We start from the raw sequence: 18,400 nt of genomic DNA, 5'->3' as shown, positions 1-18,400 counted from the left end.
AGAGTGAGACAGGAGAGAGAGAGAGAGAGAGAGAGACAGGAGAGAGCGGGAGAGAGAGAGACCCCGGCCATCAGAGGATGCTGGAGGAGCTTACAGCCCATAGTCACGAACAAGTAAACGGACAGGATAAAAGGAGAGAGTGCAACTGCTCCAGCTATATCTCTCAGGAGAACTCTTTATACCTACAGTTAGCTAAATATCTTGAGCTGTTCCTTTAACAGGATCCTTCAACTTTGATGCAAAAAATCAACACGATTAGGTCCGACTATATATGCACTTGGTTCCGAAATGGTGAACAAATTGAGGAGACCAGCTTTATTTGGCAAATCTAACAATCCCATTGGAATTTGCATCACACAATGACAAACAGACAGTGTGATATCTGTATTTATGTCATCCACTCACCAGATGTCCAGCTGGGCTTTGTTCGTGATGAGAATGGAGCTTTATTCATGGGGTTTGGCTTTCCCGGTGGGGAGGGCGATAGTGCCGGCCTGGGGCTCGTGGGTAGGACAGAAACCGGGCCCGTCGATCTTCCTCTATTGCTCAATGGTTCAGCCATTTCCTTTATTGCAGACTCACCATCACCCTCTGCAGCTTTCTGCATCACAGTCAAAACCAAAATGGTTAGTCATGTGCCTCATCTCTCTCAACCAGAGCACAAGCTCAGCCAAATAAATGGGCACACTTACTCTCTGAATGATGGCTCTTTTTTCTTGTTTAGCCTTCATCTCTGCGAGCAAGTTTCCACCCATCACAGGATAACCGGGCAGCTTCCGGGCACCTGGAGAACTGGACTTTCTTTCAGCTGGTTTCGGCCTTTCATCCGCCACGCTCCGTCCACCTTCAATCTGCCCTTGGATAACCCCGGGCTCAATGGGTCGCATCTCCTCTGTCCACGTGTTCTCCATCACTTCAGCTCGTAGAATTCCAGATTCCGTGGCCGATTCCATGCCAAGTGGCACTATTTGTGATCTGTCAGTCTTGGAGCTTCCTCCACGTGGTTTCATGAACCCAAAAAGGTTGCCCAACTTTGAGTCCCGCCGTTTGTCTGACGCATCTGAAGTCATTTCTGAGGAGTCAGTGCGTTTGAGTCCCTGACGTCTGCAGCACACAGCAAGTAACAAACCTTTAGTCTCACCACTAAACTTAATGGTTTCCACCACATCTGTTAGCATCAGCACTTAGTGATTCTGCTGCATGACAATCAAAAAAATTGTCAAAGTTTACAAGTGGAACCACTGTCAGATGGCAAAACAGACAGCAAAACGTACTCACTGAACTTGGTTCAGATACAACTCGACACTCTTAAACTGCTTGAACTGTGATGACCATCAAATGAGACATGAGCCCCCCTTTGTTTTGTTTACATGGTCTCAGGCTCATGGAGGGCCAGTCTCAAACACACACACACACACACACACACACACACACACACACAAACAAACACCCCTCAGAAATGAGATCAAGATATCTTGGAAGCTGAAGAGCATCAAAATTACATCACCAGTGATAATTGGAGCAACAGGAATAAAAAGAAGGACCTCACTGAGATTTTAAAACCATCCCCAGGAATATTGCCACAAACAAACTACAATTGGAGGCAGTCTGGGGTACGGTGAATATCCTGATAAGAGTCCTCGGAACAAAACTCTGAGAACAAGAAAGTTGAACAGCTTGGTCCATGAACTGTGATTCCCTTCCGAAGCGAAAGTGGATACTTAGAGTCCTGGGAGGACTTTGGTCCATCTCCTCAAACCCACAAATGGAGATAACAACTGACCACACACACACACACGTGCCTGGTGTTGGCTCAGTGGTTCGGGTGGTGGCTTGCGATCCTAGGGTCCTGAGTTCAAGCCCCGTCGGCCACTGAATTAATACACCAGGGGGTTGACTCAGCCTGTCATCCTTCCGAGGTCGGCGAAATGAGTACCAGTTCCAGTGTGTGTACCGGTAGAGTGGCAATGCATCAGCGACACAGTCACGCTTCAAGAAATGATAGCTACCCCGGCAGCTAAGCTGCCATACGACCACCACACACACACCTTGAGTGAAGTAATGTAATTCCCCTAGGCATTCTGGGGACCCGCAATGTCATCTTTCCAAAGTCAGTATGGCAATTAAGGAGAAATCTGCCCCCTCCCCCATCCATGGATGCCAAATTATGGAGTTTGTTCATGCTCTATCCTTGAAGTGTTGAGCCTCAAGCAAGGAAGCAGTATGTATCATATATGAAGTATTTGGTCGGACTCGTCCAGGTTTGGGATCGAACCCCCAACCTCCCAGACTCAGACCAGATGTTCTAACCATGAGGCAACCAAGTCTGGTATTTGCATATACTTATGTCGAGACATTATATATGTAATAGAAAATCGGTCTTGGGATATGCTTTTTGTTATGTGCACGTAGATTATCCACAGTGTGTGTCTGTTTGGCGCTTAGCTTATGTAGCTGGGATCCTCAGATCACATCCCATCTACAGAACCATATTCTAATGATTTGCCCATTGTCGAATAAAATGTACTTGTAATTCAATCATGTGGAATTATAATGATGTCTGCAAGTGTAAAGTTTCCCCCATGAGGCTCAGATCATTATTTAAAAATAAATAAATAATGGGGGTTCACAGAGTTGATGACAAAAGTGAAACTAGAAAACATCTCAATATGCAAAGTTCACGTCCGCTTTCAACTCAAACTATGTATGTAACTTGATGAAAACAATAGTTTAAAACAATGAAACATGTGATTAATTTGTGTTCTCCATATTCTCATAATAAAAGTTTGTTGAAGATTTGATGACAAAAGCTCAATTGGAAAATAAAGTTCTGGCCTGGACAGACACACTTACACTCAATAGTAAATAAATAAATAAATGAATAAATACGGAAGTGATAAAAAAAATGGAATGTCTCAAGCTTGACGTGCCGTGGACGGGCTGATAAGGCCTATTTGTACTCAGGGTGACGTTTCCATTTGAAATTTGACCCAATTTTAAATTATTTTCTCCATATTTTCATAATAAAGGTTTGTTGAAAATTTGATGACAAAAGCTTAAATGGTAAAAACGTCATGGCCTGGACAGACTGACAGATACACAGAAGCGATTGCCAAGCCCCATTGGCAGCTGCGTGAGGTGGGGGGGGGGGTGGCGAGGGGGAGGAGGCTAACTAATAAACAAACTAGAAGGGCACTCCGAAGAGCGCATACCTCCGCTACATAATGCCTAATCCACGTGAACATATCGGGCCCATTACATTTTTGAATTTTGAATTATCATGTTGTATAGTACTATATCGTTTTTGGCCCTATCTCTGAATGGTGAAGAATCACTTTAAATATTAAATAATTCTCGTATCTGGATCTGGATTCGGATCTTCATAAAAATTGAATCAATTCGTCCTTGTCACACACCCAACCACCTGTCCACCATGTTTCATCCGAATCCGTCCACAACTTTTTGAGATATCCTGCACACAGATGAACAAACAAACAGAAAGACAAGCCGGTAGGCGGCCATGGGTTGCCAAGCATCCGATGACCCTTGACCCCTGATGTGAGTTAATCTAGTACTAAGTACTTACGAAATTGCAATCGAATCGGTTAACCCGTGTATGAGCAAGGGGGCTTTGAATGGTCATTTTGCCCGAACAATGCACTCATTGACCTTTGACACCTGACTTAGCCGAGATAGGTCAATATGTCCTGAATCAAAGTTGTTGTACCCATTGAGTACTCTGTACCTATGAACTTTCATTCGTATCGGTTAACCCGTGTAGGAGCAAGGGCGATTTGAATGGTCATTTTGCCCGAAAAATGCACTTATTGACCTTTGACCCCGACCTACTCGAGATAGGTCATTATGCAAATGAGCAAAGTTGTAGTACTCATTACGGTCGAAAGCATGTAAAGATTCATTCGATTCGGTTCAACCGTCTTGGAGCCAGTGTACTTTGAATTTTCAGTGGGAATGCTCAATGGCCCTCGGACACCCAAGTTGAGAGGGTTACCATTTGGAAACTATAAGACATAGAAAAAAATGGATGTCATATAGCGGATAGAGAATCACCTTAAGATTATGGTAACCAAATCTCATCGAGTTCCATCTACTGATAACTACTCAGTATCAATTTGAATGAAAAGTACCGAAAATGCGGTTTGATATCGGAAATCCCCAAAGTTAGAGGGGGTGCTGTGGGTGAACAAAGATGTAAATCGAAAATCCGGCTCGATTGTTTGTGCACAATGCATTCCAGATGATTAGTGTGAATTTTCATGACCATCCGACCATAACCCCAGGAGGAGTAGCATTTGGCGCGAAGGCACCTCCAGCTCCCGCATATTATCGATTTTTGCACTAATTGACCTTTGACCCCTGACCAAAGCGAAATCGGTCAATATGTCCTGAGGCAAAGTTGTAGTACTCATTGAGTACTATGAACCTGCAAAGTTTTATTCGTATCGATGGACTCACCTGGTCGCTAGGGGGCCGTCAATTTTCACGCATACCCTATTTGTATGGGGCGCTGTGGATAAGGTATTCCATATATCACAAAAACCAGAATATATTTGATAGAGCATCACCTGTAGATCATTCGTGCCAAATTTCATAACCCGACGTGGGATAATGGCTTTCGGAATTGATTTTGCGTGAATGGTACCGATTTTGAAGGTTTTTCGGTTGTTGCTAGGGAACCAAAGCGTCCCTAGCAACCATCACAATTTCCAAAGCACAAGGTCATAAAATGTACCTACCACCCGAGTTTGGTCAAAATCGGCCCACGTTTACTCCCAATTATGCTGATGACAAACGAACAAACAGACAGAATTACTGACAATAAGGGTCACCTATTTCGGTGACCCAAAAGGGGTGAAAACAACTTACTTCAACTTCGGTGGTTGAGGTAATAACATCTTAGTCTGGAAGTACCATACTTTGAACCTGTCTGCTTGTGCAAGTGGGAGTGTGAAGTGCACCAAATGTGTAATTACATGAGATCATCAGCAAAATGATCGTGCAATAATGGACAAAGTAAAGCAACGATAACCAAGATGGAAACGGTTATTCATAAACAATCGCACGAAAATACGCAATTTGGTGTCTGTATGTCTGACAGTTAACTTGACCATGATACATTCGGTCGTTACTTATCCAATCTCAACCAAACTTGACGAGAGGGCTTGGGGTCACACAATGGAGGTTGCAGCAACTTTCATTCCCCCGCCTCCCCAAGGAAGTTTTCCGCCTTGGGCAAAATCCGTGTGAAGAAGCTATCGTAGCGTTTTTCCAAGGCCTCTTCTAAGAACAAAAGTAACAGTTAAAAGAGAAATCAGAGATTGTAGACCCTCACCAGGACTTGTTTTTGTGTGATGTTTCTGTAGTTTTGTGTGGCGTATTTTGTGTGGTGTTTGTGTACTGTTGTGTTACATCGATACGAATAAAAGGCAATGTGTGTGTGGGTGTGTCTCCTCCACAACTCCAAAACCATGAAACCGAGCAGCCTGAAACTTTGCATGCATACTAAGAAAACTCCAAGGAAATGCAAGAGTGAAAATTGGATGTTTGGGTTAATTAAATAATTAACGGCCATAATTATATCCTTCATCAGGCGATCCTCGGCCACCTCGCTCTCTGGGTTCTTTAGGCGTTTCCTGGGTAACTTCGCTGGGATCTGAAGCCGCCATGTTTTTTGGCCTGCTCAACCATGCCTTGACTTGGAACAGGCCGCAACGATTTCTTCAAGATAAAGTTTTTTTTTTCCCCCCACTTTCCTCACTCATATTATCGAATACCTGTTCATCATAGCTACGAATCACGAGGTACATTGCGATGCTTATAAACGGCCAGAGACGTCAGCGTTCGTTGCTTTGTTTCATTTCCGCACATGCGATCGCCATGAGTATCTCCTTAAACTAAGGAGAATTACAAAATTTAAAGTCCAGAATCGAACTTACAAGCAGTTCCGACTCCTAGAAAAGTGTTCATTTGTCCAATTTCAGGCATTTCCCGGAGGTGTATGTTGTATGACGGTTCAGTGATTGCCAATTGCATGCCAAGGGAGCCGTTTCTTATCAACCGTTTAGTTGGAGAGCTTGCTTGAATGCTTAAGCCAGTTGTCGAGCGCTCTCCAAGAAACTTTGTTGTTCATTTTGGGAAAAAGTAACCGTGCTTTCAATCTCACATCAATTAGACGTACGCTTCCGCCTTTGTTGGGTCCTGCAGTGCCGTGCGGTGGGTGCCTCAGGAGGCGCCTCATCCACTTAAAATGTGCAATTTTATTTTTAACAGGACATTGCTTTGTTTAACTTTTTTGTGTGATCTGCTTTTGTAATTCACCTCTCACTTCGACATCAATACTTATAAAAAAAAAAGAAACAATAAGGTCCACCCGACCAGTTGTTCGCCTTGTTTATTCGAGCTGTGAAGGCATAGAGTGTAGGCTGACATTTTGTGTTCTGTGGCTTGATACATTTTTGAATTGAATTTCACTAATTTCCCACTTTCAATGTAATCGTCCCTCAAAGAATGCCTTTTCAAAGTACACGTGTGTACATTTGCACGTGTGTGTATGTACATAAACTGTATTACGACAATGGCACTTGACACCGGTGTGTGTGATATTGGTTATTGGTCGTTGGTTGTTATCTCCATTTAGGGGTTTCAGAAAGTGGAACGGAGCCTCCCAGGTCTCAAAGTAACCATCTCCACATGAGTGTGTGTGTGTGTGTGTGTGTGTGTGTGTGTGTGTGTGTGTGTGTGTGTGTGTGTGTGTGTGTGTGTGTGTGTGTGTGTGTGTGTGTGTGTCGTTCATTGGTATCTTCATATGTCAGGTCAGGTATGCGAGCATGCGCTGGAGCGGAGTGTCGCTGCGTCCACTTTCCGCCGGTACTCCAGGGGTCTCCGTCTGGCCATCCCCCAGGCAGATGCCTGGCCCATCCCCATCTCGTTGAGATGCTGATCAATCTGCAGCAACCACGAGGCACGTGGTCGGCCCATTGGCCTTCTCCACTCACAAGACTCCCTCACTGAGAGAATCTGGTGAGCAGGATCAGCGTCAGGAAAACGAGCCACATGTCCATACAGCTGCAGCTGATGCTCATGGACTATGCAGGTAACAAATCTCATTTGAGTCTCCCTCAGCAACCGCTCGTTGGACACAAAGTCCAACCAGCGATAGCCAAGGATTCTCCGAAGAGACCTGGTACCAAAGGAATGAAGTCTCCGTCTCGGATCCCTGATCAGAGTCCAAACTTGTGCAGTGGGTGTACTAATACATTCAAGTAACTGGAGACACATGGAGGCATTTGGAAGTGTACATTTGTGAGGACGTTTTGCTCACTTGGGGGGGGGGGGGGCTACACAGTTGATTTTAAAAGAATCCCCCTCGTTTTAGGCTTCATCTCCCAGACCCCTTCATCCCAAGTATGGAGGTAACTTGGTCCAATACACCCAGATGCCAAGTTGAGCATCCGATACATGGAGGTGTCACCTTGTGGTCCAATACATCCAGATAACAAATTAGGCATATACCTTGATCAGATACAAGATAAGAAGACATCTTTTTCTATTTTTTCAATTTAAGGCATCCGTTTTGATGACTCGGGATCAAAGGTGAAACATCATAATTACATTGTGCCATTCACTTGTGTTAGAGTCGATAGAGATGATATTTGGCACAAAGAAGATTTGAAACAACCCCTATGAAGATGCGGCGAAACAGTTCAAACTTGAACGGCACTCAGAAGAGCTCATACCTCCACCGGGCTGAACAGCATAGGTTTTCTATCCAAATGATAGGCTGGATCTGTATCTGGACCTGAACCAAAATCAAATCGGCTTGTTGTCGTCACCAAACTCATCTACCTAGTTTTGTAATAACTCGTCCACAACGTTTTGAAGTATCATGCTATGTATCGTTTTTGGTCCCATTATTCCTGGTGATGGCTTAATGGTTAGGGTGGTGGGCTTCAGATCCTAACGTCCTGAGTTCAAATCCTGCTTGGCTGTTCAATCAATACCAGGTGGGGTTGACTCAGCCTGTCATCCGTCAGAGGTTGGCAAAATGAGTACCAGCTGACTGGTATCCTGTGTCAGAGTGGCAACCCATTCAGGACTGCCCAGAAGACTGCTTTGAAAGCACCAGTGCTCTGTACAGAGTATGGTCCCGATGGATGGATGGTCCCATCTCTCAATAGTAGAGTCATTTTAGAAGTTAAAAATTTTTTTGCATCTGGATCCGGATCCTCACCAAAATTGAAACGATTCTTCCTCGTCACACGCCCAACCTGTCCACCAACTTTTGTCGAAATCTGTCCATAACTTTTTGAGATATCGTGCTATATATTGTGTTTATCCCTATCACTCGATGGGGAAGAAACACTTTAAAAATTATTGGATCTGGATCTTCACCAAAATCGAAACAATTCTTCCTTGTTACATATCCAACCTGTCCACCAAGTTTCGTATGAATCCGTCCACAACCTTTTGAGATATCCTGTTCACAGGCAGACGAACAAACAGACAGACAGGGGTGAAAACAACCTCCACCCACCTTCATTAGCAGAGGTAGTAAGAGTTGTTTTCGGGAGAGTACAGAGGTCATAGATCAAACATGGTCACGCAATTAAGGGTTTCAGCTTGCTATACCTCTGTATTTCAACTGATCCAGAGAATAATTGAGAAAATGAGACCTTACCACACTCATACCAATTAAAGCAGGCAAGCCTTTGGTCTGGTGTCTTATATTCTATTCCATTATAACGGGGTGAAAGGACAAAATGAAGGTTTTTGGCATGCCAAGGCTTTCTTTTATAACCAATGCAGCCAAGACCTGGCACAAAACACACCTTGTCACAGCCCCTACATATAAAAAGGAAGCAAATATTGATATGGTGTCTTTCTCTCAATTTCACAGAGGCAAAGGTCAAAGGTGGTCACAAAATGAAGATGCTTGGCTGACTGAGCTTTTATATTGAAACCAATACAAATGACGTTTGGCACAAACATACCTTTCCAGAGCCCTTTCAAACGAAAGCAGGTAAATACTGCATTGGTCTGGTGTCTTTATTTTGATTTTAGAGGGGTCAAAGTGGATGGAGGGGCAGGGATGAGGGGGGCATGGAGAGAGATATTGCATTTGCGAGTGAATGTCTGCGATTGTAATTGTTATTTGGCACGAAATCTTAATTAAGGCTCCTGGAGCTGATCCTTGACATCTGTTGGTGTTACATGATAATGAGTTATACTGCGGAATGGTGGTATTAAAGCAACAAATATGTGTTACTCATGTTAATTCCACGATCAACTAGAATGGCACTCGGTAGAGTGCATACCTACGCCAGGCTGAACAGTTTACGTTTTGTATCCCACCGATAATACAGATCCGCATCCTCACCAAAATCGAATGAATTGGTCCTTGTCATGCACCCAACCTGTCCACCAGGTTTCGTCCGAACAGTCAACAAAGTTTTGAAATTTTGTGCTATACGGTATATCGTTTTTGGCCCTCTCTCTCAATGGAGAAGAATCACTTTTTTAAAATCTCATATCCAGATCCGGATCTGCACCAAAACCTAATTGATACGTCCTTGTCACACATTCAACCTGTCCACCAAATTTCGTCTGAATCTGTCCACAACCTTTTGAGATTTCCTGCTCACAGACAGACAGACAGACAGACAGACAGACAGACAGAAAAACAGACAGACAAACCGGGGTGAACATATAACCTCGGTCTATCTCCGGTGTCGGGTGTAATGAGAAAATACTTTTAATTTAGATTGAGGAAAGTTATGATTCATGCAATAAGATACGACGCCAGATTAAATGTAATTATACTCACTCAATATGCTGTGTTGCACCGATTACCCAATCGGCTTCAGCTGGCAATGACCTCGATTGGATTAGCCACTCTTATATGCTGTGCGCAAGTGTCATGTGATGATGTGACGATCGTTGGCGGCAAATATGATGTTCTGAGTGATGTTGAGTATCACGTGACCTGAGCTTGCTCATGCGACAGATGATATCCCCAAGCGTCCGGTCCCACGCATGCGCTAAACTGAAGTAGATACCTCCATTGTTGTTGAGCATCGGTGCCTCCACTCTTTCCCAAATAGATTCATCTACACTGCGCTCGAACCACTTTCTTTCTCCATCCATTATCACTACTTCCTTGGTGCTAAGGGTATGGCTAATGGTTTGCAGATTAGAATGCACCGCTGAGTCTAGAATACACTTTGCAGGGCTTGGCCTTCAATGCTAGCTCATCTGGTCTTTCAGGTACTGTTGGGTGTCTCCACAATTTCAAGGCCAATCCATGAGTGCAGCAAAGTGATTGATTTTCGCTCATCCCTAACTCATCCCACACTCTCCTTCACTCTTTTCGTCCTTCCTCCTCTTCCTTCTGTCAATTTTATTTTCTGAATCCCCTCCCCACGTCCCATTGTAACAAAATGATGGTCCCCAAGCCAAGTAAATGGATGATAAGCAACTTCTGCTGCATTCATGGATTGATAACGTTCCTGACACAATCAGTACTATTGTGAAAATAACTGGCCTCATTATTGCCCTCTAGTTGGCACAACCATGCTCGCCTTGACGATATAGGAAGTGACATTTATCAAGTTGCATTCCAGGCTCCGGGGCTCTGTGGATGTTTTGAGCTTTTCTCAGTGCTCCAAACTCACCAAACCTGACAACATGAATTAGTCATAAGCAGGGCCAAAAGTCACTTTGTGAGATTAGCTCCAAACAAATCGATTCCCACAGCAAGAGTGAAATTTTGCTCCGGACACCCTCCGGCCTCGATTCAAACGAGATACCGCGTGTGCACTCAGGATGGCGAGCCTGCTGGTCCATTTCATCAATCACATCCTGAGTCAATCAACCCTGAACTCACGCAACTCGCGAGCCAGTCAAAACAGTTCTTCTGGAATATGAGATTTCTTTAAGTAGCCAGTACAATTTGGATTGGCCTGCTTGACGATCCCATCTGAGCATCCAGTTAATGATGCAGGAATCTCAGGTTCAAGTCCCAGATACGTTAATTTGTCCATCAACGACAAAATGCCCTTCAGCTACATGTGATGTGTGTACAAGCTCCTCCGTACATCTTTTACATTATAATAAAAATAAATAAATAAAGCACCTGCTGAGACGGGTCACTCGTTTTGTGAAAAACTCATCAACTCCCTCATCTACTCTTCCCATGATGCCATTCTGTACCCCTTCCGCAGGTTCGGCTACTGCTGTGCATGTCTGTAAAAAAAGAAAAAGAAAAAAAGAAAAAGGATGTCAGGTGACAGTGCCAAATCACTCTTATGTCAGTGGCATCATCAAAATGGTCCAACATGACGAGAAACTTCCATATTGGTGGTGGTTCGTGATCGTGGCACAAACTCATTCTCGAAGCCAATTCTTGCAATTACCTTAACCGCTACCCCTTCAAAAAGTTCAAACACTTAATGTGATAGTTAACTGTAGAAACAACATCAAGAAGAACCCCACAATATGGCATTCCTCCTCGTGTCTTCAAAACTTTCACCCGTGCGCTTGCTCGTTTGTTTTGTTTTTGTTAAAAAAAAAAACCCCAAACTTTTCCTCTTTCCTGGAAACATGCCTTAATACAGACAATTTTAAAGAAAGGTGATCATTCAAACCCTTGCAACTACCGTCTTATTGTTCTGACTTCTTATTACTCTGACAGTGGCCTGCAAAAGTATTCACCCCCGACCAATCCACTAATGCCACATTTAGATGAATTACAAATTATGTAGAAACAATTTTAACAAATGAACTTTTAAAATTCATAACTGGAGAGATCAAATGAAACACTGTTATAGTTGAAGGAGGTTACATGTCAGGAATACCTGCAAAAAACATGTACAAATCAAAATTCACTGGTTCTAAAGGTTTTCAGCTCCTTAGGTCAGGACTTGGTGGAAGAACCTTTTACAGCAATGACTGCTTTGAGTCTTTTTGGGTCGGTCTCTACCAGTTTTGCACAGTGAGATGGTGACATCTTTGCCCATTCTTCACGTAAAAATTTCTCTAGTTCTGCCGAGTTTGATGGAGATCGTCGATGGACTGTAATCTTCGAGTCTCGCCATAAATGTTCAATTGGGTTCAAGTCAGGACTTTGACTGGGCCACTCAAGAACATTTATTTACTTCTTATTCAGTCACTCCAGTGTGGCTTTAGCTTTGTTCTTCAGATCATCATTCTGCTGAAGTGTGAATCTCCTACCAAGTTTTTGATTCATGGCTGACTCAAACAAGTTTTCATCAAGGATTCTCCTGCACTTTGCACCGTCCATTGTCCCTTCTATCCTGACAAGCTTGCCAGTCCCTGCTGATGAAAAGCAGCCCCATAGTATGATGCTGCCACCACCGTGCTTGACATCGGGATGGTGTTTACTGGGTGATGTGCAATGTTAGGCTTGTGGTAGACGTAATGCTTTGAATTTAGACAAAAAGTTCTATTTTTGTCTCGTCCGACCACAAAACTTCTCTCCACATGCCTGCAGTATCATTAAGATGCTTTTTCGCAAACTCCATACGAGCTTTTAGATGACTTTTTCAGTAATTGCTTCTTTCTTGCGACCTGTCCATGGAGGCCAGCTTTGTCAATGGAACAGAATATTATTGATTGATGAACACTGACCAAATCTTGGATGAATAGCCTTGCAGATCTTTCAAAGTTATTATTGGATTTACCGTGACATCCTTAACCAGTTTTCTGCTTGTCCGGCTGCTGAGTTTGGATTGGCGACTTGATCTGGGTAGAGTGTGGGTGGTATGATACATCTTCCTCTTCTTAATGATTGATTTCACCATACTCAAAGGGATAATGAGTGACTTTGAAATCTTCTTATAACCCTTTCCTGACAGTGCTTCTCCACCACTTTATGTCTGACTTCTTTGGAAAGCTCCTTGGTCTTCATGTTTGCTTTGTTGGTTGACCAAGTGAGTTTCACCTTCAAACTCCTTCGATAAGTGGGGAGCTTAATTGTTAGAATATCTAGAATTGGAATTCCAGATAAGGTATTGTCATCATGCACCATCCATCCATCTCCTATTTTAACTTCTCTGCCAAAACCGCTGGGCTGATCAGGCTGAAATTTGCCAGCAAGGTTCTGCTCCTAACTGGTAACGGGAAATGCAAAGCTCATTCTGGTCACGTGACTTAAAAAATAGTACGTCAAAATAGCGGACTGAGTAAATTCCTTCAAAAATCGTCTGTTCCAGATCCAACAGTCAGAATGCTACCAAATTTGGGTTACAACATTAGGCCAGGGCCCAAATAAGCTGCAGGTCCACTGGTCCTATTTTTAAGTTAAACCACTGATTACATATAGGTGAAACCTATTAGATTTATTTTGTAACATTTTACAAAGACTCGTGGGGCCGTTGGCCCATTGGACCAAATTTTCATTGGTCTTCACAGCCGTGTTGCATACCTACCTGCTGTACAGCTTGAGCATTAACTTTCCTTCCACGAAGCCCCGATGTGCTTGGGCCAGCGCGGGGATTATATGTTTGGTACTATTATTGCCAAATGATACTACTATTCGTATTATTGTTGTAAATGTTACTACTATTAATTAATATTTGCTTTATTACAATGTTATCATTGTTTTTGCAATTTATTTTGGATTGAGAATGCCATGCCATGGTGGAAGGATGAATCAAGGTGCTTTATATGCCTCAACATGGTGCGCACTTAAAACATGAGGATTCTAATGGAGTTTTTATAGTTAATTCTCCAAAACAACTTAGGAGGTCATGACAATCATTTTGGTGTCTCACATTCCACATCAGAACTCCACAAAAAACATGATCTCACACACACACACACACACACACACACACACACACACACACACACACACACACACACACACACACACACACACACACACACACACACCTCATCCATTTATAGGAGATAACTTGTTTGTGAAGTGATGTAGGGTTAATTGGATAAAGGGTTTGAATAATTATGTTTTTTGGGGTCTTTGGAATCTTTGGGGTCATCTGAGACGTTTGGGTCCTCAGGGACTGAGAATCACCTGATTTTCTCTGTCAATCAAACAAATTCACATTTTATCTGCATTCTTTTGGGTGGTCGCTAGACTACCCTTATTCTCAGGTTTTCCGTCTGTCTGTTTGTTTGTATGTAACGGACAGCTCTGGAGGCCAGATGAGTCAACCAATTTGATGAAACTTGACTGGTAGGTTCATACCAGGATCTAGTTGTATGCTTTTGAGCACCGTTGCTATGGACGCCACCGTTGCCTAGCAACGGGACTTTTAAATTTTTGAAAAAAATCCGAATTTTTTTTTTTTTTCGAAAATCAAAAATCGGCTTCCAGGCTTTTATGCGCACTATAATCAACCTCTTTATCAAAAAAATTCAGCCCGATCCGTCAAAGATTGTCTGACGAGTATGCAATTATATAGCGACAACCCATGTCGCCAACCGGCTTGTAGTTTTATCACTTTGGAGAAGTTTGTGAAGACTCTATATATTAAGTTTCATTTGAAAGGATCATGAAATATGCTCAGGTGGCATCAAAATGTGAAAACTTTGGAGGGGGTTTGAATACTACTGCAGGCCAATGTATTTCCAAAATCTTTGGATGTCTTCTCAATTCCCATTTCATCAAGCATGTTGGATCTCATGATGTTCTATCTGACCATGAATATGGCTATTCGCATGGCAAGATCTACAGGTGATATCCTTTCTTAGATTACGAATGTCTGGGCTTCTTCTTTGAGAGACTTTGGGGAATTCTTTGTTGTAGGCCTTGATATCTCAAAAGCCTTTGACAGAGCTTGGCATCGGGGTTTGATATCCAAGCTTCCCTCTTTCAGCTTTCCTCCTTCACTTTGCCTCTCATATCGAGCTTTCTCTCCGACCGCTCTATCTACATAATTGTTGATGGTTCGACATCTTCCCCTTCCCCATCAACAGCGGTGTACCTCAGGGTTCCATTCTGTCTCCAACACTCTTCCTTCTTTTTATCAATGACCTTCTCTCCACAACAAATAACCAAATGTACTCGTGCGCTGATGACTCAATATTACATTTCTCCATGGTATTTCCATCTGCCCCATCTTCCCTCACTCGATCTACATCTCGCTTCATCACAGCCACCTCTTTAAATTCGGATTTGGACAAGATCTCCCATTGGGGAAAATGTAATCAAGTTAAGTTTAATGTTTCAAAAACTCAATTTCTTCCTATATCTATATATATATATATATATATATATATATATATATATATATATATATATATATATATATATATATATATATATATATATATATATATATATATCTCTCACTCCTCTCAACTCTCCAATCTCCTTTGAAAGCTCAACAATTACACCATGTGATACAATAAACCTTCTTGGTCATACACTAACTTCAAATTTATCCTGTAATCCACACATTACGCAAATAGCTAAGTCTGCCTCGAATAAATTAGGAGTCCTGTTCTGATGTCGAAGATTGTTCTCCTCTGAACAGTTGCTCCAACTACATGAAGGATTGTTTCGTCCTTGAATGGAGTACTGCTCTCACATCTCGGGAGGTTCCAGCTCCACGTACTTCCTGTACAGAATGGAATCCAAAGTTATTCGACTTGTCAACTCTATCAATGTGACCTCAAAACTCGACCCGCTCAAATTACGCCGCATAGTAGGCTCTCTTTCTCTTCTCTACAGATATTATTTTGGTTTCTGTTCCAAAGAACCTCTACCATCTGCTTGTGTCCCTCTACCATTAGCGAGACCCAGGAATACTCGACAAGCCACATCACATGATTTTTGTGTGGCCATTGGCAACTCAAGGGTGGGCTGTTGCGATGTTTGTTTCTTCCCCCTCCACTGCCAAACTCTGGAACTGTCTTTCTAAACACTTATGACCTTCCCCTTTTCAAAAAGCAGATTTTTTTTTAACTTCCTCAAAAACTCTTAGACTATTCTCTCTTGCTTCACTTTTCTATCGATGCAGTTATTTTATTTAAGGCCTGGCCTCAACGAGGATAATACAATCTGAGACTGGAGCGTTCAACATAAAAAAGAAAGAAAATATGAATGGCGATCACACCGGTATCCGGCCAAGCGGCTGGCGCTTGGCACGGCGGGGGCGGCCCTTTGTCACATGATCAAGTTTGCACTGCTCGTCTGAGGGCAGCTCGGGAAGGTGACTCGCAGCTGGGCTGTCAGGTGTAACTGCAGAGTCATCCAAAGTGGAACTTGCTGTCGGTGTCAAAGTTGTTTCCGTAGTGGTCACAGCAACAAGATCGACCTCGAAGTCTGAAATGTCACATAAAGAGTAGTTGAGATATCTGCCCTATGCACCATAATTAGTTAACAAACACGAGAATACTCAGCTTTGGACAGGAAACAATGCTTCAGACTATTGGGTTTTCATTTGCAGCAAGGAGCAGAAAAAGTACAAAAATCAGGATAAAACTGAAGATGAATGTGAAGTATGTCACTTACCAAATACTTTGGAGACTGGCCGCAGCTTACGGCTGTAGATGCTTTTCCGCTTACTCTTGGGTGTAAGCTGGGGTGGGTACAGGATACATAAAGACAGGGAACAAGTCAGTACAAAAAACTAGCTGGGCATGGTAACTGGAATTGATAAGGAGGCCATGGCTCAATCTGAATCCATGTCCTGGGCTGGTCCGAAAGCAGGCCATGGCGTTGGTTGAATGCAGGCCATGGCCAAGTCTGAATGCAGGCCATGGCCAAGTCTGAATGCAGGCCATGGCCAAGTCTGAATGCAGGCCATGGCCAAGTCTGAATGCAGGCTTCAGTCAAGTTTGAATGCAGGCCATGGCCCAGGCTGAATGGAGGCCATAGCCTGGGCTGATTGCAGGCCATGGCCAAGTCTGAATGCAGGTCAGGTCAGGTATGGGAGCATGCGCCGGAGCAGCGCGTCGCTGCATCCACTTTCCACCAGGACTCCAGTTGCCTCCGTCTGGCCATCCCCCGGGCAGATGCCTAGCCCATCCCCATCTCCTTAAGATGCTGATCAACCTGCTGCAACCATGAGGCATGTGGTCGGCCAATTGGCCTCTTCCACTCACGAGGCTCCCTCATTGAGACAATCTGGTGAGCAGGATCAGCGTCAGGAAAATGAGCCACATGTCCATACAGCCGCAGCTGACGCTCACAGACTATGCAGGTAACAAATCTCATTTGAGTCTCTTTCAACAACTGCTCGTTGAACAGAAAGACGGACCAGCAATAGCCAAGGATTCTCCGAAGAGACCTGGTACCGAAAAAATTAAGCCTCCGTCTCAGATCCCTGGTCAGAGTCTAAGTCTCGCATCCATAGAGCAAGACTGGAAGCACCAAGGACCTGAAGACTCGGACTTTCATCCTCCCGCACAGGTATCGGCAGTGCCACACCCCATGATCCAGTGAATCCATGACTCCCCAGGCCCGACCCAGACGTCTATTGACCTCTGACTCACAGCCAAGAGACATGAATATCACTGCCAAGGTAAGTGAATCTCTCCATAACCTCAACATCCTCACCACAAACAGGCACAGACAGGACAGCAGCATCCAAAATGTCAATGAAAGCCTGGATATTAATTTTGACCCAGGAACGCATAATCCTAGCGGCTCTGACTCCTCATTCTGTACCTTGAGGGCCCCCAAAAGGCTATCCAGAGTCTCTGCAAAGATGACTGCATCATCTACGAGAGGAAGGTCAAAGATCTTGATATTACCAAACGATGCCCCGTAGCTTGATCTCTCCGACATCCTCATCAGAATCCAATCCATACAAGCGCTGAAATGTGTGGGGGCCAGTAACAACCCCTGATGAATTCCAGCAACAACGGGAAATAAGTCAGAGATGGTACCACCACATCTCGCAGCACTCTCAGTACCAGAGTATACTTCAGACTTCAGATCGATCAGTTTTGGTGGCACCCCACGAAGGAAAAGAATCCTCCAGAGGGCATCCCGATTCACTGAATCAAACATTTTATAGAGATCAACACAGGCTGCATGCAGCCCCTGCCGAAACTCTCATCTGTGATTGGTGAGGACCTGAAGAGCAAGGATACGGTCAATCGTTGACCTCTTTGGTGTAAAGCCTGACTGCTCTGGACTCTGGTGCTCAAGCAGATGGTGGCGAACCCTATCAAGAATTATCGGAGCAAAGACCTTGCCCGGCACTGAGAGCAGCGTCACCCCTTGGTAGTTGTTGCAGTCCTGGCGATCAACCTTCCCTTTCCAGAGATGGACAACAAGGCCCCTCTTCCAGTCAGTTGGGTGATACCTGTGTTCCAGGCAGAGCACAGAACTGCATGCAATGACACGAGTTCAGCATTTCCACCAATCTTGAGAAGTTCAGCATGG

At 43.7% G+C, this 18,400-nt stretch overlaps 1 protein-coding gene across 5 annotated transcripts in view; it reads right to left on the bottom strand.

Moving 5' to 3' along the window:
* The window catches only part of CARMIL1 (capping protein regulator and myosin 1 linker 1), a 252,839-nt gene that overhangs the window by 42,657 nt on the left and 191,782 nt on the right, over nt 1–18,400 (bottom strand). For all 5 annotated transcript variants that reach the window (XM_085890034.1, XM_085890033.1, XM_085890032.1 and 2 more), the window contains 5 exons: nt 16,520–16,586; nt 16,122–16,330; nt 11,153–11,262; nt 693–1,104; nt 406–601 (listed from right to left, as the gene is read on the bottom strand). In XM_085890034.1, coding sequence (XP_085746160.1) covers nt 406–601; nt 693–1,104; nt 11,153–11,262; nt 16,122–16,330; nt 16,520–16,586 — 994 coding nt within the window. The remainder of the gene's footprint in view (nt 1–405; nt 602–692; nt 1,105–11,152; nt 11,263–16,121; nt 16,331–16,519; nt 16,587–18,400) is intronic.

This window comes from Eptatretus burgeri, chromosome 7, assembly GCF_056783735.1.
Source record: "Eptatretus burgeri isolate ZD-2024b chromosome 7, Ebu_testis_v1, whole genome shotgun sequence".
In the NCBI taxonomy this organism is placed as follows: domain Eukaryota; kingdom Metazoa; phylum Chordata; class Myxini; order Myxiniformes; family Myxinidae; genus Eptatretus; species Eptatretus burgeri.
Note: the sequence above shows the minus strand (reverse complement) of the source record. Positions and strands in the feature narration are given on the sequence as shown.